Source organism: Somniosus microcephalus, chromosome 32, assembly GCF_052327205.1.
Source record: "Somniosus microcephalus isolate GS21.2 chromosome 32, FLI_Smic_1.0, whole genome shotgun sequence".
Taxonomy (NCBI): domain Eukaryota; kingdom Metazoa; phylum Chordata; class Chondrichthyes; order Squaliformes; family Somniosidae; genus Somniosus; species Somniosus microcephalus.
This window is the reverse complement of record NC_141018.1, coordinates 33,050,281-33,073,026: the sequence shown is the minus strand read 5'-3', so window position 1 is coordinate 33,073,026 and position 22,746 is coordinate 33,050,281. Positions and strand designations below refer to the sequence as shown.

The window sequence follows — 22,746 nt, the reverse complement described above, 5'->3', positions numbered from 1 at the left end:
AGTTTGTGGGAGCTTACTGTGCACAAATTGGCTGCCGCGTTTCCCACATTACAACAGTGACCACACTTCAAAAGTACTTCATTGGCTGTAAAGCGCTTTGGGATGTCCTGAGGTGGTGAAAGGTGCTATAGAAATGCAAGTCTCTTACTTTTTCGTTGCTTCAGTTTTATTGTGGAATGGACAGATTAGCAGAACCCGAAATGCCGGTGTAAATCCTGGAATCACATGTAATAAATTGAGTCGCAATAGAGTAGTTGACTTTGATGATAGGAAGTAGCAGCCCCTTTTGCATATTTTCGGCAAGCCCATTGTTTTTTTGAATCCATGGGGGGAAAAACAGAATTGTAGAATGTGACCCCCTCCAAAAGAGCAGGAAACATTCTGGGCTCCCATGTAATAAAAACCGAATTTAACTTATTCGGTTAATGTAAACTAGCGGCTATGAAGATCACTGATTTGGCTTGGTAAAACTGAGGATGAAATCTGTGCTGTCCTTCTAGCCCAAAGGAATGGGAAGGCAATAATTATGAAGTGTCTTCTTCCTTAGGCAGTCCCTTGCAACCGAGGATGACTTGCTTCCACATTAAAAATGAGTTCTCAGGTGACTGATGAGTCCAATGCGGGACCTACAGTCTCTGTCACAGGTGGGGCAGACTGTGGTTGAAGGGGCGGGTGGGAGGGGTGCTTGGGTTGACGTGCGCTCCTTGCGCTGCCTGCGCTTGGCCTCCGCTTGCTCCCGGCAAAGAGACTCGAGGTGTTCGGCGCCTTCCCGGATGCTTCTCCTCCACTTTGTGCGTTCTTGGGCCAGGGATTCCCAGGTGTCGGTGGGGATGTTGCACTTTTTCCAAGGAGGCTTTGAGGGTGTCCTTGAAGCGTTTCCTCTGCCCACCTGGGGCTCTCTCGCCGTGCCGGAGCTCCGAGTAGAGCGCTTGTTTTGGGACACTTATGAAGTGTAGCGTGCGGGTGTCAACATAATACAAAAAGGATGGCTTTTTAAAACGGCACAAATACAGTGAATTTCTCTGTACTTTACCACCCAGGAATAAGATTTAAAATTACAAGTAACTTTGACATATTTGAATCAAAGCCTTTGCTCTGCAGTGTTCCTCGAGCTTGTCTGGACATGTCTATAGCTCTGCAGTTCTTGCAGAACTGGAAGGAATGGCTCCACTTGCTGGAAACATTTTGGAGCCTTTGGTGCTGTTCTGAAACTTATCGAGAGCCTTGTTCACAGTACATCTGTATTGAGCTTAATTGCAATGGAGAAAGAGTTTAACTTCTGGATTTTTTTGTGGTTGAGAAGTACTAATGTTTATTTTGGACACTCTCCTGTAAACTGAATTAATTCAGTTCTAAATTGGAGCGCTGTTGGTTGTATGCTTGTCTCAATGATGGTCACTCCAACTAAATTATATGTGTTACAAATTGAGAATCCTATAAAACTAAGCACAGTACCATTCATTGCTCTGAAAGAGCTACTTGAATGAGTATATTGTTTGTAATCTCTCTGAGCGGTGGCATCTAATGCTGCAGTATGTTTCCATTGGTGTCACCCACGCAGTTGGTTGCATACAGTCCCACAAGTGTTTGACGCTGGTTTATTTAACTTTGGAGGACTGTTGCAGCTGCTTCTGTCTTTAGTAATCATCATTCTCCTGTGCAAGGTGTTGGCAGGGCCTGAATTCCCTACCTAACACTATTGTGGGTATACCATCCCCACAAGGACTGCAGCAGTTCAGAGGCAGCCCATCCATCACTCCCTCAGGCAACGAGGGGTGAGTAATAAATGCAGCCTTGCCAGCATTGGCATATCCAGTGAACAAATAAATGGGCTGCTGGAGTGTGACCAGGAACCATGTAATTTGTTTCCACTCTGTTGAGGTAACTATTGCTCCTTCTGAGATGGTGTAACCGCACAGATGCGAGGTTGAACTTGGGATATTCGTGGTCTTACTAGCTCAATGCCATTCCTCAAAGTGCATTTATACACGGCCATTGAGCTGCCCTCCCGTGTCAGCTGTGGCTCAGTGGGTAGATCTCTCGCCTCAGTCAGAAGGTTGTTGGTTCAAGTCCCACTCCAGAGACTTGAGCACAAAAATCGAGGCTGACACTCCCAGTGCAGTACTGAAGGAATGCTGCACTGTCGGAGGTGCCGTCTTTCAGATGAGACGTTAAATCGAGGCCCTGTCTGCTCTCTCAGGTGGACGTAAAAGATCCTGTGGCACTATTTTGAAGAAGAGCAGGGAAAGTTCTCCCCAGTGCCAATATTTATCCCTCAATCAACATCACTTAAAAAGAAAACCCAGATGATCTGGTCATTATCACATTGCTGTTTGTGGGAGCTTGCTGTGTGCAATTGGCTGCCGTGTTTCCTACATTACAACAGTGACTACACTTCAGAAAAGTACTTCATTGGCTGTAAAGCGCTTTGGGACGTCCTGAATAAATGCAAGTCTTTACAGTTTGGATTTTAGATCTTTATTTTCGCTTTTGAATACGATGCTGCTTGTATATAGTTGTTGGCTGCTCTCTGGCACCTTGTCAAATGGCCATTTTCCCCACGTGTGCATAGCGAGCAAGTATTGTCAAACTGTTCGACTGTGGCAGTTTGGACCTGGGGGTGCCTGCTGCTGATGTCTAAAGGTGGAAGAGTATTCCTGACCCTAACATTGAGATTCTTGGCTTGGGCACGAACTTTCCGATTCCTTTTTCAATTTGAACACTGCATCTTTCCATGACTCAACTTTCAGTTTCCAGACATCCTTAGACATTGATGTATAAAATTATGAGCAGGTTTGTGTTGCAGTTTACGCCTAGCAGGATCTTTATTCACCCACCCAAACTAATTTCATACAGGGTGTTCACGGGCTGGGGGTTTTAGACTGTGAAATTGTCTTTGGGGTTTTTCTCACTTGATCTACACAAATTTCATTTTGGGTTAGTTTAAAAGTATTGTGACAAAGCTCCTCCTGTGACCTAGAACCTAGTGGGTAAAGGCGCAACCTGAAATAAGCCGTACAGATGGTAGGTTTCAGATCTGATTTCCAGTCTACGCTGTGTTGGCTGCTCTCGCGCGTTGGGGTGCAATGTTTTGCTTCGGCTCCCCTTGGCATGGGGACAGAGAGAGGAGGCATCAGCCAGCATTCCTGCCTCTGATTGCTCTCCAGTGAGTCTTGGTGAAATGTCTGTGTGCGGATGTTTGGTATGGACTGGATTGGGCTATGCTGCGATACTCTCGACTGTCGAATGGCTGACCGATGCTCATTATTTACACACACAAAGAAACGTCATTTGGGTGAGATACCCGAGGGCTGCTGGCAAAGTTCACTCTAAATTTTATTTTTCGTGCGAGGTCCCTTTTAACTGGCTGCGTGGCCCATTAAAATTGTCTCACATGCGCAGTTTCTTCCATGTAAAAGCTGGAAGAGATGCTTCTTTCAGGAAAGGAAAGGAGACAGTTGGCAAAAATAAATCCTCCAGCAATCCTACTAAAAATGCTCACGTTTCAGATTTAAAATGTTTTACTTTACAGGGTTTTCTTAATTGAATCGTGACGTTCACATTTTATGAGCTGTTGGGAATATTAGCACTTTGCCCACAATACACTCCGATTCAGCACTTGGCACCCCGCTCTTGACTGATATTTACCCACAAATGCTTTCCAGCAGGGATCACTGGGTTGGGAATCCTTTTTCTCCCCTCCCTCTCCAGCCTGGATGGGAGAAGGAAGATGGATAACGATATTTATCCCATTCGCTCTGGCATCTCTAACCATATGCTCGTGTTTAGATCAACAGGATGCAGAAAGGGATTATAGTAACGCGATACCAAATTGCTATAGTTGCATCATGTTTGCACTGCGCTTGACCTTCAAAGCCACACCTCCTGAGAATGCTTTTAAAGATTTAAGTTTGGCCCGTGGATCAGCAGGTGCCTACATTGTCTGTTCATCATGTAGCAAGTGCCTTTCTCTGTCTGTTTCAGAACTGCGATAATGAAGGATTCTGGTACTTGGTATGCAAGCTGTACTAGACAAAGTGCCCTGTTCACAATATTACGTTCTATTGAGAATTGAGTCTGACCTGCGTTGTGCACATGGAGCTAGTTGCTTTGGTGATTTGTGCTGGACCCTACTTCAGGCTTATTATGGAACCATTGTGTTTCGATTTTAAGTTTTTTTTTCAATGAATACTTAAGTGTTTCCTGATGCAATTTAAGTGCAAATAAGGTAGTATGTGTACTTGCTGTATCATCATTTTAAAAAGAGAAACGGATGTCTTTAAAAGGATAGTGGAGTGGGACTAAGTGGATAGCATTTTCAAAGAGATGGTACTGGCATCTCCTGTGCTGCAAGATTCTATAAGCTTTTAGGAAAAGGAATGGAAGAGGACTAACTCTCTTTCACAGATCAACCACACTTTGCCTTTCCTCCTTTCTCACCATACTGGTGATCATGTTAGTGTTACACACCTCTGGATCTCTGTTCTTGAACACTTTGAATCATTTGTCATTGCTTTGTTCATCTCCAAAACTTTGATACAGCTCAGCTTGGTACTGAGCATTTCTGAACAAATTGCCATTACGTAGGTTGGGGCGACGCTATATAGAAGTTTGAGTGAAGATTTTGAATTTGATAGACTGTGGGACAGGGAGCCATCAGAGGTCAGTGGCAATAGGGTTGATGGGCAAGCAGGACGGTGCAGAGCAGGATTGGGGAGGCCACGTTTTTGGAGGTTGAAGTTTGTGTAGACGGGCTCTCGAGAGTGTTGGCGAGGTTGCGTCTGAAGGTAACAACCATGGGTGAGGGATTAAGTAGTTATGACGTTGGGCAGAAATGGGTGACATTACAGAGGTGAGCTTTGACCACGTTCGATCAGCTCCGATGGACAGGCCGCATCGTCCGCATGCCCCATACGAGACTCCCCAAAACAAGTGCACTACTCGGAGCTCCGACACGGCAAGAGAGCCCCAGATAGGCAGAGGAAACGCTTCAAGGACACCCTCAAAGCCTCCTTGGAAAAAGTGTAACATCCCCACCGACACCTGGGAATCTCTGGCCCAAGACCGCACAAAGTGGAGGAGAAGCATCCGGGAAGGCGCCGAACACCTCGAGTCTCTCTTCACCGGGAGCAAGCGGAAGCCGAGCGCACCCACCCGCCCCTTCAACCACCGTCTGCCCCACCTGTGACAGAGACTGTAGGTCCCGCATTGGACTCATCAGTCACCTGAGAACTCATTTCTAGTGTGGAAGCAAATCATCCTCGGTTCCGAGGGACTGCCTGAGAGAGAGAAAGGAAGCCATCTTGGGATTTGAAACTTGATTCATAGTTGAACAGGACACAGAGGCTGCATGCTTTCTGGTCCGGAGCGAGCTGCTAGGGAGCAATTTGACTTGGGGCAAAGGGACAGTTCTTTCAAGTTTAATTGAAGCTTATGCATTCTCCTAGAGTGCCTAAATTGAGCCCAACCAATACTAATTTGGTGCTTTTTGAACTAAAGGTAGAGCAAAGCTGAAACTCTTCAACAAATTCTACACAGTAGTAGTGACTAATATTGCTGCAGCAGCCTAGCTGATCTAGAAGTGCAGTTGGATGGATTACAAAATCAGAGCAGCTTTCTATATCTGGGAAAGTGGGAAAATTGAGCTAGTTAAAATAACCAAATTGGTGGAAATGAGTGGGTTTCTATTGTGAAAGCAAAACTGGGGAAAACGGCAGAAACTTTACAAGGTTTGCTCCAGGACTTGCTGGGAAATCTGGTCAATTGTGAGTTCCTCTTGGAATTACCAACACGAGTTTAAAAACGGGGGTAATAGGCACTCCTGGAGGGGGTTAAATGCACAAAAGTCGTGGCTAAAACCTTTTTTGAGGTGGATAAGAGCAATCTGAAGACTAATTGTGAGCCATCTGAAGGGGTTAGAGGACGGGCCCCATGGTCTGGGCTTTTCGGAGACAGCAAAGAAAAATAATTTGTGAAAGCAAGTTAAATTGTGAAATAAAAATAGAAAATTCTGAATGCACAACAAAAGTCAGTGTCTGGGGAACAAAATGGGAAAATATTTTGGCCCTTGGATGTTGACTCTTAAGATGGTGACTGGAATGCACTTTACAGTAGCTCTGCTCAATTACCAAAGCATCCATAAACACAGCAAACTGCAAGCATGTGGTTCATCCGCCATCTGTCTCCTAAATATAAACTGCTGAACCTAGAGGGGAACCATTGGCACCGGATTCATTGGCTCCTGTTGCTGCAGGCTAAAGGCAGGGAGCCAGTCCTGCCTGTCTGCCCGCTTTTAATGTGCCTAACCGCCGGGCTTCGGTAAATCGCACGAGTGTCCTGCAGCAGGCCGTAAGGAGATGAGGTGCCACCAGCTGCCATCTTTTTTCTGGCCATGATTCTGTCAAATCGAAACAATGGAAAGCATCCTGGTTGCTAGGGTGCTCTTGAAATGTGTTGGTAGTATCATACCTCCAGCATTCTGCATTTCACAGTGCTTAATTTTCCATTTTAATGAGGCACTGTAATTGCCTATTCCATATGACTTGGCATCAGTGCCATTTAAATGATTCTAAAGTGTTATTGATGCTTACTCATAAGGAACTAAGAGTGGTTGAAGTTTGGAACTCTCTCCTGCAAATGGCAATTGATGCTAGATCAATTAACTTTTTAAATCTGAGATTGATGGATGTTAACCAAAGGTGTTAAGGGATATGGGCCAAAGGCAGGCGTATGGAGTTAGGTCGCAGATCAGCCATGATCTCATTGAATGGCGGAACTGGCTCGAGGGGCTAAGTGGCCTCCCCCTGTTCCTATGTTCCTCCCCCCCCCTCCTTACAATTTAGGCCAAACTGCAGCCTATGGGGCCATATGTGCCCGTGAGCAATCTGTCCCTCGAAGTCCAGCAACACTCATGTTTGTGTTTACATTTCTTAGTCACTGAGCTGTCTTGTTTGAGTTTTGTGTGGCAGGAAGTTTGCAAAGGGCTGTCCCTCATGTTGCCTCATTGGATACATTTTTAAAATTTGTTCATGGGATGTGGGCGTCGCTGGCAAGGCCAGCATTTATTACCCATCCCTAATTGCCCTTGAGAAGGTGATGGTGAACCGCTGCAGTCTGTGTGGTGAAAGTGCTCCCACAGTGCTGTTAGGGAAGGAGTTCCAGGATTTTGACCCAGCGACGATGAAGGATCGGCGATATATTTCCAAGTCGGGATGGTGTGACTTGGAGGGTGACTTGCAGGTGGTGGTGGTGGTGGTCCCATGCTGCCCTTGTCCTTCTAGGTGGAAGAGGTCTCGGGTTTGGGAGGTGCTGCTGAAGTAGTCTTGGCGAGTTGCTGTAGTGCATCTTGTAGATGCTACGCACTGCAGCCACGGTGCGCTGGTGGTGGATGGGGTGTCAATCAAACGGGCTGCTTTGTTGGAACACCAAGATCTGTCCGTGTCAGCAACTTGACATATAAGTGAATGGAAACCTTGATTTCAAATTTTGCGTTTGGTCGCTGAGGCTCCATTGTCCATGCCTGCAATGAGAAAAAGCTTGGGAACCACTGATTTCAGTAACGCCGCTCAAGTGATTCGAGCTAGTGCCGTTCTGGAACTTCTTCACTTTGTGTTGAAATAAAATGGTGAGTTTTTAGTTGAGCTAATCTTCCCAACGTGTCAAAACTGTGGATCAGAGAGTAAGAATAACCACTCGGGACCTCTGTCCAGGCAGACGAGGTCCACCAAATGGCATCTCTGAGCTATGAGGAGAGATGGAGCAGATTGTTTATTCTGGACAACCGAAGGCTTGAGGGAAGGTTCTAAAGCCTTCAAGATTCTTCAGGGAATCGACAATTCAACCCCAGTAATATGTTTTGAGACTGCTACAATTTGGGGAACACAAGCTCACAGTTAGATAAAGGTAGTTGTGCAGATAGTTTAGATTTAACTGTGCAGATGATGGTGAATGTGTGAACCAGACTGCCCGTAGAGGCTGATGGTGGAAAATTTAAGGGAGAATTGGTCGATCATAGGGGAGTAGCTGATTGCGGTATTAGCTTTTGGGACCAGTCAGATGGACTGCAGAGTCTTTTCCTGTCCTGTATTTTCCTATTTCCTGTTGTTCTGCTACTAACTGGGTCCTTGGCAATCAGTACAGCTCATAACTTTAGATTGCTGGTAGCGTTCCTTGGAACTGGTGGCAAAGTGAGCTCTGGGTGGGGGGCGTGGTTTGCACATGCTCAGCACGCCACGAGAAATTGCCCATTCCGCATACTCAATGTGTGCTATGATTATAGATGACATCATATCACTTAAAACCTGCCAGGCTCTCTCCATGTTGTCATGCTGTCGTGGAGAGGGTGGCGTGTACCCAATAGGATTGTAATGTAAAGTCATGGCATCACCAGTTTCTGAAAATCCTTGCAGAGCATGCTGCCCCCCGCTAGTGGCCAAAGTTAAACTTGTGGCAAGAGTCGAGGACCGGTGGAAAACCGGTTTCCCTAGCAAACTGGTTTATTTGGCTACCAGCTGCAGAACACTCTGGCTACAGTCGCTTAGCGGTTATGGCGCTGGACTAGCAAATTGTGAGATTGAATTCAATAAATCTGATAATCGTGGGCGAGCACGGGGACAAAATAACCATGAAATCTGCTGGGTTGTTGTAGAAACCCAGCTGCTCAGAACAGGCAACCTGCAGTCGCCATCTGGTCTGGCATACACGTCCCACACTGGTTGTCTCTTACTGCCTTCTGAAGTGGCCTAGACAGCATCTCGATTGTAGAAGGCTTGGGGGCAACTAGCGACAGACAATAAAGGCAGCCTTGCCAGCACCCACATCCCAAGAAAATAAAACTGGAGCCAGTGGTCAAAGATCATACAGCTAGTTGATCAGAATAGTCTCTCTCTCAAATTTGGCTCTTGCAGACATACGGAATTGCAAATTATTCAATGTATTCATTTTTTAAAATATTGTTTTACAGGCGGCAGCAGGGATCCTGTGTTACGTGGGAGCCTATGTCTTCATTACGTACGATGACTACGATCACTTCTTTGAAGATGTGTACACTCTGATCCCCGCGGTTGTCATCATTGGGGTTGGGGCGCTCCTGTTTATCATCGGTTTGATTGGCTGCTGTGCCACGATCCGTGAAAGCCGCTGTGGCCTGGCAACTGTAAGTTGGACGAGTAATGCTATATCTGAACAAATGGGTTCATTTACAAGTAAAATGTGCTGTCTTAAGGCATGCTGCAGCTTTAAAATTAGAGTTGAAATGCAGTTAAAATAATCTCACGTTAAAATCTTTTTGCCTTGAAATTAAGATCCTTGTTTGGATCAAATGCTAGTTGGATATCATTCTTGGCTTGAGTTCTAGTTTCTGGGGCCCTATGTTAACGGACATTGGCAATCTGAAGGAACCAAATTGGACGTTGTGTGGAAGAAATGACAAATGAGCCAAGGAAAAACCACTGATTAACCTGAAGAGCTTAAGCTGCTGCTGCTTGTAGGCATGGCCGTGCATTTGTGGAGCATTTTTTTTTTTTAAAAAGGGTGTTAAGTCTATTCTTCCCCCTTCCAGTTTATTCCCCTCTGGCTCCTACTGAGCTGCGGTTTCATCAACGCCAGCTGTCCTCCAGTACTTCATTAAAAACAGCCAATGAGTGAATGTTGGCAGGCACTTTTACCCTGGGGTACATTGCATCTGAGCTCATTCCACATGCTGGCTGGAACACTGGCTGGCTTTCTTTGTTGAGGCCAGTTACAGTGCTCCTATTGCTACCCCACCAGCTGAATCGGCTAACTCATCACAGGCTGCAAATCAAACTTGGGACCTTTTTTGGCCTGAGTTGCACAATCTTTAGCAAGTGAGACATTAGGAAACTGGTTTTCGGTTGATTTATGTGGATAGGTGGTGCATGCTGGTGACTTCATTGGAAGAAACTGGCTTAAAGTTACTGAGCCTAATGTTGCAGGGCAGCGAATCAGTTTACGTAACTGAGACGCCCTACAATAACGGCTCCACATCTCTCCTCATTAGCCCTCTTGCTTTATTTATCCTCCTCATCTGCGAAATCAGTACTTGCTTAAAGAAAACCTTAACAAAACGATAACTTGGAAGCTGCTGATGGTGACCAGCTCATCTAAAACTCGGCTGCACATATCCTAACATGCAGCAAGTCCCATTCACCCATCACCCCTGTGGTCGTTGGCCTATCTTGGCTCATGGTCCACCAACGCCTTGATTTAAAAATTCTCATCCTCATGTTGAAATCCCTCCGCGGCCTCGCCCTTTCCTATTTGAATGTGGCAGTGCGAGTGCTCCTAACCCAGGAGGATGAGCCCTGTCTGTTCTTTGAAAGCAGTTGTGTTAGCACTGAGCTCTGGAGATTGTGACAATGACTGGATCAAATTACACATTCCAGACAAACTGTTGTGTGTGTCTTGGCCTCCAAGGGGATCAATCAGGAACCTTGAAATACACCAGTACTGCTGAAGGTGTACATTGTGCTAACCTCATTGTACTGAAACAATGGCCCAGAAATTCGGGTCGGGGGCTTCCCGCGCGCGGTTGCAAGCCCCCGACCTACACTTGCCTAGCGCGCCGGCAGTTGACCTCTTGGCCTGCGTGGAATTCCTCTCTGAGGCCTGTCCCAGAGGCCGGCGCGCTATGCTGGCGTGTCCCAGGGGCGTAGTTAGTGCGAAGCGTCCCCTGGGATCATGTGAGCAACAGGCAGCCAATCGGAGCAGGGAATGCTCCATTCATAAGTCTTGATAGATAGACCTGTCAAAATGTATAAATGCTGAGGCTGTAAAACTACTTTACCTTCAAATAATTTTTTTTTTAAATCACACTTTGTAAATAAACTATAAATGACATATTAAATAACTATTTAACAAAAATTTAAATTTTTGAAAAAAATAATTTTTGAAAAAAAGGGGCTAAAAATAAACTTACCTTTAAAGGATTTAAAAGTAAAAAACCTGTGGGGAAAAAATGTTTTAATTTTAAATAATTGACCACTTACCTTTGAAAATGAAGTCCTTACGGCTGCTTTTTACATTTCTAAAATGTACAGACATACCCGCATGTTAAAACCTGAAAAAAAAAGGAAGTTCAATGCGCACGCGTTCGACCTCTGAACCACTTGGTTCAGAGGATCGGAAGTGCCAGTTTCCCGCGCATGCGTAGTGCATGCAAGATTCCGGCACTTCCATCGGGTCCACGCGTGAGTACTCCGTCCGTACTCACGCGTTGGGACCCGAATTTCTGGGCCAAAATAGGATGGGCATAGAAATGACTATCGGCCCTTTTACATTGTGGTCAGTGCAGTGCCGACCCTGGGAGAGCGACCTTGGAAAGAGCTTCCTCCATTACTCTTCCATTCTTTTATAGTTGAAATCTGCCACCCATCTCCTGTAGACCCGTTGGATACATGAAGTACCAACAGCCCAACAGCAGACTAGGAAACTCTCAAAAATCAATTTTCTCCCCCGCCCCCTTACTGTTGAAGCAAGGCAAGATTGGGTGAATCACAGTGCAGACCGTGTGAGACCCATGGGTTGGCAGGTGATGCCACTTGATGCAAAAGCACCTTCCCATGCAGATAAAGGCCCTAACTAGTGTCTTCAGGGTGGGTGACAGCACGCACTGTTTAAAGCCTTTAGCCTGGTGGTTCTCATACTAGGTAACGTTAAACAGCAAGTCCCGTTCGGCTTTTCAAGTTTCTTGTTGCTCAGAAATGTTTAATTGCGTATTCACATGTAACAAAAGAGCCTGCACAATAATGAAAGGAAAACTATGTTGAATTTTTTTTTCAAATAACTATTTGTAGCACGGGTTAACAATGTCCAAGTTATTCTTCAGAAAGTGAAGTGTTTTTTTTCTCTTTTCCCAAAAGTTTGTGCTGATCCTCCTGTTAGTTTTCATCACAGAGGGGGTCGTCGTGGTACTTGGCTATATCTACAGAGCAAAGGTAATGCACTCTGCTAGATGTGCTTTACTTCCCTATTCGTTTGGGGCGCGGGGGGCCAGTTGCTATTCATTTTGTGTAAAAGCAAAAAAAGCCTGCCATCCGCTACTGCAAAGCTGTAGGGAAAAGGAATGCCATTGATGTAATATTTAAACTTATCATTTATAGATGCCAATTATAGTGTAACGCCTGTAGATAAAGTGCCTCCTAGTTTGTATAATTAAATGATGCTGTTTGTGGTTCAGCAGCCTCTAGTCGCACACATCCTGTTCCCAGCCTGGGCATGTAGGTTCAGACCCCAGCCTTTTTCTAAATTTTATTAACATAACAAATAGAAAGCTGAGCTATATTGCCAGTATTACAAGTCTCTGAATACGTCCTGCTTGGTCTGTACAGTGTTGTGGTCAGACTACACCTTGAGTATTGTATCCATTCCTTGTCACTGAGACAAAAGGAAGATACTCGAGCCCTGGGGACTGTACAGAGAGGAGCTAGAAGACCATTCACTAGGGTCATAGGATTAAATTACGAGGTGTGACTGAAGAAACTTGGACTTTTCAGCTTTGAAACGCGATTGAAAGGATAGAGAATGGTATTAAAAAGATATTGAAATAAAGTAGCAGCAAGTTCAAGCTAGCAACAGACGAGTTTGGGCTTGACATTGGAGTACTACGCACGGTGATTTGGACATGAGATGGACTGTTGGGTAGGGTAGTGGTGGTGAAACTTGGAAATCAATTTACAAAAAAAGAGCTGGATGCTGGGATAAGACGGCTACAAGATCATTCTGGATGGATGGGCTGGAATGGGCATTCCTCCTCGGTGTTCATCTTGTGCTTAACCAAAAAAAGGCAATGTCTTCAGATGTGGGAGGAAGATTGGAAATGTTTACAGGCATTCTGTGTCCCGAGGTGACACATAGAAGATAGGAGTAGGCCATTCGGCCCCTTGAGCCTGCTCCGCCATTTAATAAGATCATGGCTGATCATCCAAACTCCGTACCCTGTCCCTGCTTTCTCTCCATATCCCTTTAGCCTTAAGAAATATATCTAACTCCTTCTTGAATATATTTAATGACTTGGCCTCAACTGTCTTCTGTGGTAGAGAATTCTACAGGTTCACCACTCTCTGGTGAAGAAATTCCCCCTCATCTCAGTCCTAAATGGCTTACCCCTTATCATTAGACTGTGACCCCTGGTTCTGGACTCCCCCACCATCGGGAACATCCTTCCTGCATCTAGTCTGTCTAGTCCTGTTAGACTTTTATAAGTTTCAATGAGATCCCCTCTCATTCTTCTAAACTCCAGTGAGTATAAGCCCAATCGACCCAATCTCTCCTCATACGTCATTCCTGCCATCCCAGGTATCAGTCTGGTGAATCTTCGCTGCACTCCCTCCATGGCAAGAACATCCTTCCTCAGATAAGGTGATGTAGCTAAAGGAAAACTTGGGAGACGAATAGATTTGGGAATTGAAAGAGTAAGCTATGGATTTATTGGGTTGCTGATATCATAAGCTGCCAGCATCACTGGCTTAGTTTGTAAATTTTGGCTGTTTCACTTCAGTTAAACCCCATGCACCTGCATTGTCCTCCTTGGTTCTACACCGAGTGATCAGAGTCACGAGGTCTGGAGCTAAAAGCGAAGAGACTCATGCTGTCTACGCTCTTCTAGGTTTTGTTTTGTGCAGTAAGATTGCAAGCTATTTCCACTATACCAGTGTGTACCCTCTACAAGATGCACTGCAGCAACTCGCCAAGGCTTCTTTGGCAGCACCTCCCAAACCGGTGACCGCTACCACCTAGAAGGGCATGGGCAGCAGGTGTACAAGGACACCACCGCCTCCAAGTCACACCATCCTGACTTGGAAATATATCGCCGATCCTTCATCGTTGCTGGGTCAAAATCCTGGAACTCCCTCCCTAACAGCACTGTGGGAGCACCTTCACCACACGGTCTGCAGCAGTTCAAGAAGGCGGCTCACCACCACCTTTTCGAGGGCAACTGGATGGGCAATAAACGCTGGCCTTGTCAGCAACGCCCACATCCCAGGAATTAATTTTTTTTTAAACCGTGCCGTGCCACACCCTGTAAGCCATTAAAGGAGGGCCTAAAAATAGATGGTTGAAATCAGGTGAATAATCGTTTGCACCAGGAAGTAAGTCATAAAGGCAGTTTATATGCAAGCTAGTCTGCTTTGGTAATCTATTCCACAGTGACAGGCCAGGAATAATTTTAGGTAATGAATTGGCTTCAGCTACAAGAGAAATTTCATTTCCTTCCATTCCAGAAATTACAGGGTTTATGTTGTAGTTGCAATCTTGCACACAGTAAAGTAAGGCTCCTCTGGGTAGAGTCATGTTACATGACTGTGTAACAGCACTGTCCTTGTGTATTGCTGTAGCAGTGCCTTCTAGTGACCTTGGTGTGTAAAGTATTTGGGTTCACTTCCAGGACTCCTGCAACATTAGCTAATGAGCTCTGGGCTATAACTCGCTATATATTGTAGTTACTTCCTGTTCCGTTTCTGCCATTTTAAAAGTAATAGTGAGGAAAGCTTAAGTGTAATAAATGTTCATGGTTGTTGTATTTCCTAACTACAATGAGCAAGGATTAGTTTAAAACTTACCGTGCTTCGCCCTTTCTCTGGTGCTGTGAAATTAGTCAGCCATGCAGCACAGAGATGTCTAAGCCTTGTTTTATTCTGTGCAGGTGGAGGACGAGGTTGATGACAGTATTCAGAAAGTGTACAACGAATACAATGGAACATACCCAGATGCTGCCAGCCGTGCTATTGATTACGTACAGAGACAGGTGGGAGTAACTCAACAAGGCACGCATTCTCCGTTTATGATTCACGGTTGGAACGTGTCCTTCAGTTAGATACCTTTCGATAATGCCCTTTTTCAGAGCGTATTGACTGTTACAAAGGCAAAAGCAGCATCCAAGCACCAATTGGATAAATACCAAGTTAATTTTGGTTTAGTGTGGTTCTTTATTGTGGGTAATGTTGGTCAGGACACTGGGAGAGCTCCCTTCTCTTCAATTAATACCATGGAGTCTTTAGTATCCTTCCAGTGAAGTAGACGGTTTAATGCCTCAATTGAAGGATGGATAGCAGTCAAGAGCAGGAAGCTTTGCCCAGTGTTCCCATCGCCTCCAGCCCAGTAGCTTTGAAGCTAGTTGTTTAATTGCAGTGCAGCTACTGACTTGGCACAGAGCGGGCATTGTACCTTCCTGCTCTTCTGCAATTAAGTTTGTTGTAATCGCTCTCTTCTCCCTCTAAGCTACACAAAAGCTTGATATTTGTGATTTATAGCTAGAGATATGAACTCTGCTTCTCAAAGAGTTGAGGAATCAGTGAGCTGTATATTGTGCAATGCAGTAGTGTACTCAAGGTTTTAGATGACTGTTGGCTGCTCTTGTGGCTTACGTGCTTCAAATCCCTCTAGTGTTACTGTACGGCCTTGCAATATAATCCTTTTGTTTTCTAAATGAAAATACTAAATGCACAAGAATAGTCTATTGACCCAGTTTAAATTTTATTACTTGAAATGTTTTATTACAATGTCTTCAAGTGTGTGGGGCAAGTGGAGAATTGTAGAAAGCCTTCCTTTTTGATCTGCGGACTCTGCAGAGTTAAGTGACCTCTGCTGTGGCAGAAATTGGGATGCTACAATTTACATCCTAAGCCCCTGGGCTAAGAGGAAAAATCAGTAGGGCTTCTTACTTGCTATACAGTGTCCCCAATGGAAACTCTGTGTGGTGGGGGGGAGTGAGGAGACGAATATTGATGCAGTCCCCGGGATCCCTCCTGTCCTAACGCCTGAAAGGCTGTGTTACCTATCTAAAAGAACGCCGTATTATTGTTGCGGAGAATATATTTTATTAGTGTGCGGTAACAGAAATTGTGTCGGCTATTCATCAAATAAAGACAAATTCAGAAATCTGATGGTTTTGGTTGCTTCAAGGATTTAGGAACCCCAGTTTTGCAAACCTGTGTGGTGTAACGAGTACCATGCCTGCAAGTTTTAACTAAATGTGTATTTCTGTCTTAACAGCTGCGCTGTTGTGGCATCCACAATTACTCTGATTGGGAAAATACACAGTGGTTCAAACAAACCAAGAACAATAGTGTGCCAGTCAGCTGCTGCAAATCGGGCGTCGGCAACTGCACCGGCAGCATGAGCCGTCCCTGGGACCTGTATTCGGAGGTAAGGCTGTGTGAGAACAAGTGACCAGTATCTCAGAAGGAAAATGAACTCCGATCAGTTGTAATTTGAAAATTCTCATTTGGCTCAAATTCCAGTATGTGTGGATAAGCTGTCCCAAAAATTCCAAATATCTACTTTTAAAATGAAGTGGGTGGGTTTGTTCCATAGCAGTGGGTTATTAATCAACAGCATTTTTGAAAGTATTCAGTCTTTTTCAGTATATATTACATCGTCCTACATTCTTTTCTTCCCCCCTGCACCCTTGCAGTATTTATTTAATTCGAGACTCATTGCAGGATCTCCTGCTTTAACTCATTCTTTTCCAAAACTCTGGAACTCCTTTCCTTCTGCCGTCTCCTCAAACCCAAGTGCGTCTTCTATCTTTGAGCACTTTTGTTTGTGTGTGTGCGCTCTCTCTCCTGCCTCCACTGAAGATGGGATGCCTGCCTGTCTCATCCCTCCCCAAACAGTCCGTCTCTTTCATGTTTTCAAGAGAGCGTATTTTTTTTCTTTAAAAATCTGAAATGTATAAAGCCACAAGTTTAAGTTCAACATTATTTCCAATCTCACTGCTGACAAAGTAAACTAAGTTGTGCTCCACAAACTGCTGACTTTATGCATTTTCATATTGCTGCGGGCTAGGGAGTGGGGGCAGGTTGTAGCCCAGAATTGGAATCCAGTCTGATATACCGTGGCAAGTTGTGCAATTGAATTGTATAAATCTGGTAACTTGTGGGCTGTCACCAGGGGAGGGGAATAAAGTCTACACGTAACTCCTCTTACTGTACAGTTGTCTCTTAATGCCATGGAAGACCACTAACTCGTTCACTGTGAAGGCCCACCACCATCTTCTCCGGGCAACCTGGGATGAGCAATAAATGTCCATGTCGCTCACATCCCAGGAGCGAAGTTTTTAAAGAAAACTGCTATTGTAGTCATTTTTTTTTTTAAAAAGCGTATAATTCTGTGCTTCACTGTTTTTAAGCCGGTAATGAACTTTATATGAATGTTCTTTGTATACCTTGCTTAAAAAAGTTTAATTTAACTGCGATTGCAGTTGAGAAGTTTGCATGAAATACGACCCGATTTCAGTCACAATTTATGCTATTACTTGTTTAATTTTGCTTTCTTAAATATTCCAAACCTCTCCATCGCTTTTTTTCAAAAGCAAAGTAGGTAACCTTCCTTATCCATTTCCCAGAACCATCATCTAGCTCTTGTGAAAAAGGCAACTGACTAGTTCTAGGCTTGTTCAATGCACCGGTGAGGTCACTGCTAGATGTGCAATAAACATAGAAACTAGGAGCAGGAGTAGGCCATTCGGCCCTTCGAGCCTGCTCCGCCATTCAAGGAGATCATGGCTGATCATCCAAACCCTAGCACTCGGTCCCTACACCGACAGCCATCTCACCCAAGCCCTATCCCCGTAACCCCACATATTTAATCCCCCCTAACACTAAGGGCCAATTTTTTATCATGGCCAATCAACCTAACCTGCACATCTTTGGACTGTGGGAGGAAACCGGAGCACCCGGAGGAAACCCACGCAAACACGGGGAGAATGTGCAAACTCCACACAGACAGTCACCCGAGGCCGGATTTGAACCCGGGTCCCTGGCGCTGTGCGGCAACAGTGCTAACCACTATGCCACCGTGCTGCCCACAATAGTGGCCTAAGGATGATTTGTCCCCCCCCCCCCCATCTCCCGGGCTCCTGTGTCATTTTCCCATAGTAATATAGTTGGGGTTAGATAGTAAGTAGAGTGGTGATGGAACCACATGCTGTTCCAATGTGCTGTACTGCCCCCCCAGCTACTGGTTAATCTCCTAAGGGTCTTGCACAACCTGCAATGCTTTCACATTTTACTGATGTGGCACCAATTGCTGAGCAAGAGCAGAGTTTCCCCATTCTCTAACCGGGACTCATGGGAACATAGGAACAGGAGTTGGCCGTTTAGCCCCTCGAGCCAGTTCCGCCATTCAGTGAGATCATGGCTGATCTGCAACCTAACTCCATATACCCTCCTTTGCCCCAGGTAACCTAGTGGATAAAGGCACAATTTGGTGTAGTATTAAACTATACTTGATTGCTGATCTTAACCAGGGCAGTTGTGCTGCTGCTGCCGTTGGTACCCTGGACTGGGGAGGAGGGGGGAAAAGAATCAACCAGGGCTCGATTCATTATCCAATGGCTCCTGCAACAAATGTGAGGGTAGGATCAGCTGTGATGCTCATTGGTTCACACATGGATGATGACTTGGCTGAAATACAGGAGGATTCATGGGGAGAAAACTGAGGGTGTGGTGGGTAGAAACCAAAAATAGGCATAATTTTCATTTTTTTAATCACAGGGATGCAAGGTTCTGGTGGTGAAGAAGCTACAGGAAATAATGATGTACGTTATTACGGCTGCTCTGGCATTTGCAGCTATTCAGGTAAGGTTGAAGACTGAGTTGGTGTAGAATTATAGAATCTTGGTGTAGAAGGAGGCCATTTGGCCCTTCGAGCCTGTGCCGGCTCTCAAAGAGCTACCAATCAGTCCTGCTCCCCTGCTCTCTTTTTATATATTGATTTATGCTGGTCTACTGTGGAAATGGACCATATGGAACCAATAGCAGCAATATGTTGGATTGTTTCGCAAGATTTAAAAACAGCATCACACTTGCTGTGCAGGTCTTTTACACCGGTGAGAATTGAGGCTTCAGTGATGCCATGTATGCTTGCTTTCGACTGGCATGTAATTGTTGACTTGACTACACTTGTCGTAAACCACACCTGTGTCTTTTATATACCATCTGGTAAACGATTGATCTACGAATGCTAGGTTGCACCCTTGTGTCACAGGTCATAACTTGCATGGGTGTTACCATTAATGGAACTTGTGGTAAACTGCTTCCATCTTTTAATCCTTTTTTATAGATGCATTATATCTGATAGCTGACCTGTTCCTATCTATTAAGATACCATCACATTTGAGGGTGCTACTACAGGGAATTCGGGTTACTATACGGGGATAGTATATATAGGAGAAGGAAGGTGTGGGAATTACATGTTCTTTTTTGGTCAATTGTGAGAAACTGCCTTTCTATCCAAAAAAGAAGAATGTACAATTCTCTTTCCCCCCACCCCCCCCCCCCCACCCCCCCATCCCCTCAAGTCATATAATCTATTAAGATCTAAATGGCTTCTTGGGTTTTCAGCTCCACTATTCTTCCTGGCATTCTACGTTGAGCATTTTTATGATGAAATTATTCCTGACAGTCTTAAATTTGCCAGTCAACAATTTGAATCTCTGTGACAAGTGAAATGTTCAGGTCCTGGAGACAGTTCAAACACAAGCTGCGAGCCTGATCCCAGCATGGTTTACCTTGAAATACTGCTCCAGGTTTAGCATTTCTATACTGTTTTTTAGTGTACACTACATCTGTAAAATTCTCTTTTCTTCCCCCCCCCCCCCCCCCCCCCTTTCAAAGCTCAAGTTTCTGCATTCTTTCCTCATGCTCAGTCCTCTGATGCTGGGATTGAGCTTGTGCCTCATCTCTGAACCGCCTCCGGCATTTGAACATTTCCCTTGTGTTTGGGTGACTTGTGCAGATCATGTAATTGCACCTTTTCAAGCTCTTCATTTTAGAATGATGCGTTTTCTACTTTAATGTCCTAGTTATTTTCTTTCAGTCATAAAGTTGGGATTATTAAATTGTGTTGCTATTGAGGATGGGGATCCCATTCTCCAAACACTAGGCACCACAAGTGATAAAGATGCATCTTCTTCGAAACTGATTCCAGACTGTTCCCCAAAAAAAGTCATTAATGTTCATACTACATTGACCTACAAGGGGCTCTTTTGTTACTGTTGTATTGGGGTTATTGAAAGCCAGTTTGGCGGTACAGGTTGAGCGTCCTGAATCCGGCAACCTCGGGACCGAGGCTGAGCCGGTTTTTGTGTTTTTCCAGACTTCTGAACGTGTTTCTGATGTCCGAAGTCCAGAAATATCGCAACCTGGGCTCGGGCGTTTCCGGACTACGGACATCAGAAACACGTTCCGAGTCCGGAAATGCCTAGGCCGCTCCCGCGTAGCGCTGACTCGTTTCTCCGCCCCCTCCCCTTCTGTTAAAGGGGAGGGATGCTGCGAGCTCTGCAGAGCATCCGATGGCCCACACTAGGCCACCAGGGCGGCGTGGTGCCACGGCCGCAGCCTGGCCCAAACACTTAGTGGAGCTGTGCAGATTAAGGAGGATATAAAACACAAGTTTTATTGCATCACTCACATTTTTCAAAAAAAGACAACAAAAGTTCATGGCTTTTTGAAGTACAGGTTGAGCGTCCAAAATCCAGAGTTCCCGATTCCGGATGACCCTGCCATAGGGTTTTGGTATATTCTCCAAAGATTAATTCTCAGACCTGATTTGGCCACTGCTGTGTGGACATAGTTGATGCTAATTTATCACGTAAATCTTGCCAGTGATTGCTGTCCCCAGTGGCTCCTTTTAGTTAAGGCAGAGTCGCTGTACGCACAAGGTCGGTCTTGGATCTGTGCAGAGTCAATAGATCCCAGCCAGGGTAGCAGTACAAGTGCCAGAGCTGGTCCCTGCTCCTGGGTTAAGGAGAGATTAATCTGCTAGAATTCTTCTAATAGCTATCCATTAACCCCAGCTGAAAAAAATGTGTGATGACTGGGAACACCAGCCATATGGGGACCTGCATGCGCAGACCCATGCCTTATTATTCAGTAATGCAGCACAATGGAGCTGTTATGTGGTTGAAAGCTTCATTCTGTTCTTTGTGGTGATCTCATCTAGAGCAGCTAGGCTGCGATATTGGCCTTGAGATCCTAAGCTAGGATGGGGGTGCGGCAGAGGAGAAAGAGAATGTGTTCCTCTCGATCACTATCCAGCGATTCCGGCTGAAAAATGCCAGTGTGTGGAAATTGGCCCATGGCAAAATCAGACTCTAATGTGATGTCCGTGTGATTGAATGGTGTGCTGACACTTGCCATCCAGGCTCGCACACCAAGATCAGGAGGGCAGCTGGCATCCGTGGGACCTTAGCCCAGAATGAGTCGGCACCATCAAGAATGGAGGAAGTGGGCCGCTTGTGAAGCTGGATCTGAGGTATATTGGGCAGGAAGTGCTGCTGTGCTTGATATGTAGGTAATTCAACAATGCGTCACTGGAGATAACAAACTGATTATAACCATGGAAGTTTACATTCAGTATTACTGTGTAAACACTATAGAAGAAAAAACTTGGTTTTCCTCCTATTAAATTACATAATTTGCTTTGTCACAAGCTATTATGTCCCTGCAGCACCACCTCAAATTGTCAATATTGACCTTGTAGCATTTTGCTCCTGTGCAAGTTTATTTTTTTATAATCCATAAATTCTTGACTTGCGTACATTGAGTTGCTGTGAAGTAAAAGTCTACGCTTCCATTTTGGGATTGACTGGAGTTATAGTCTGCTTTTATTTTTCACTTGGTGGGGTGTTGGAGCCACTGACTCCCTACACTTGGGTATCGCACAGTCAGTGACAATCCCGGAGGAAACTTGCTGCAGTCGCTAAGGGCAGGTGCTGGGTGGCCTATGGTCTCAGATGAGGACATGACATTCCTCAGCTTAACTTAACATTATCCATTTTTTAAAATACAGTCGCCATTCTTCTTAGGCAGTCCCTCGGAACCGAGGATGACTTGCTTCCACATTAAAATGAGTTCTCAGGTGACCGAGTCCAATGCGGGACCTACAGTCTCTTTGTCCATGAGGGTCCTGACGTTCCAGGTCCTGACCTTCATTTTAAAGGGTGGAAGATGCCTGTGCGTGAATTCTTTTAACATGGGGTGGCCGTTGCATACCAGCTACCACACTGGCTTGACAGAGCAAGGTCTTGGTCCAATGGCAAGGGGATCCAAGACGATTAGAGACCAGGCTCTGCTACAACGGCCTAGCACATACATGCAAGCATACTCCTACTGTCCTCCTCCCTCCTTCCTGCAGGTCCTCTCTGCCTGGGTTTCGTAGGATGCATTGTGGTCCTCCGACCTCGCTGTTGGCCCGTGCCGCACCTTCCCTGGGCAGCGACCCAGCTGCTGGTCCACGCTGCACCACTCCTGGGCCTTGACCTCGCTGCTGGGCTCGTCCTCGCTCCTGGGTCCCGGCCTCAGACATGAATGATGTTGTCGCTCTCAGGATCAAATTAGCACTGATATTCTCGTGATCCCTGGCCCCGAACTCCACTCGCGATCCACTAGTCTAGTGGAGAAGCGTAGTCTTCACGGCAGACAGGTCTGGGAATTAAACCATTGTGCATGCCAAGTGATGATCACTTCCTTCCAAGCAAGACGTGTCTGCGTTTTGGCTTTTGGGTTGGATGTTTTATAGCACGTTGATTTGGCACATTTACTAAGATGGCATTGAGCAAGGAACTGTCTCATCCATACTGGAACTTGGAAAGAAGGAGGTGGCCCCTCAGCTTTATCTTGGATTTCTTACTGAACATAACATAAGAAATAGGAGTAGGAGTAGGCCAATCGGCCCCTCGAGCCTGCTCCGCCATTCAATGAGATCATGGCTGATCTGATCCTA

General features: G+C 45.4%; 1 protein-coding gene across 1 annotated transcript in view; it reads left to right on the top strand.

The window, feature by feature from the left end:
• The window catches only part of LOC147097392 (tetraspanin-3), a 53,141-nt gene that overhangs the window by 14,277 nt on the left and 16,118 nt on the right, over positions 1–22,746 (top strand). Inside the window, exons 2-6 of the mRNA XM_085972337.1 lie at positions 8,963–9,154; positions 11,880–11,954; positions 14,663–14,764; positions 16,012–16,164; positions 18,516–18,599. Of these exons, the coding sequence (XP_085828463.1) occupies positions 8,963–9,154; positions 11,880–11,954; positions 14,663–14,764; positions 16,012–16,164; positions 18,516–18,599 (606 nt within the window). The remainder of the gene's footprint in view (positions 1–8,962; positions 9,155–11,879; positions 11,955–14,662; positions 14,765–16,011; positions 16,165–18,515; positions 18,600–22,746) is intronic.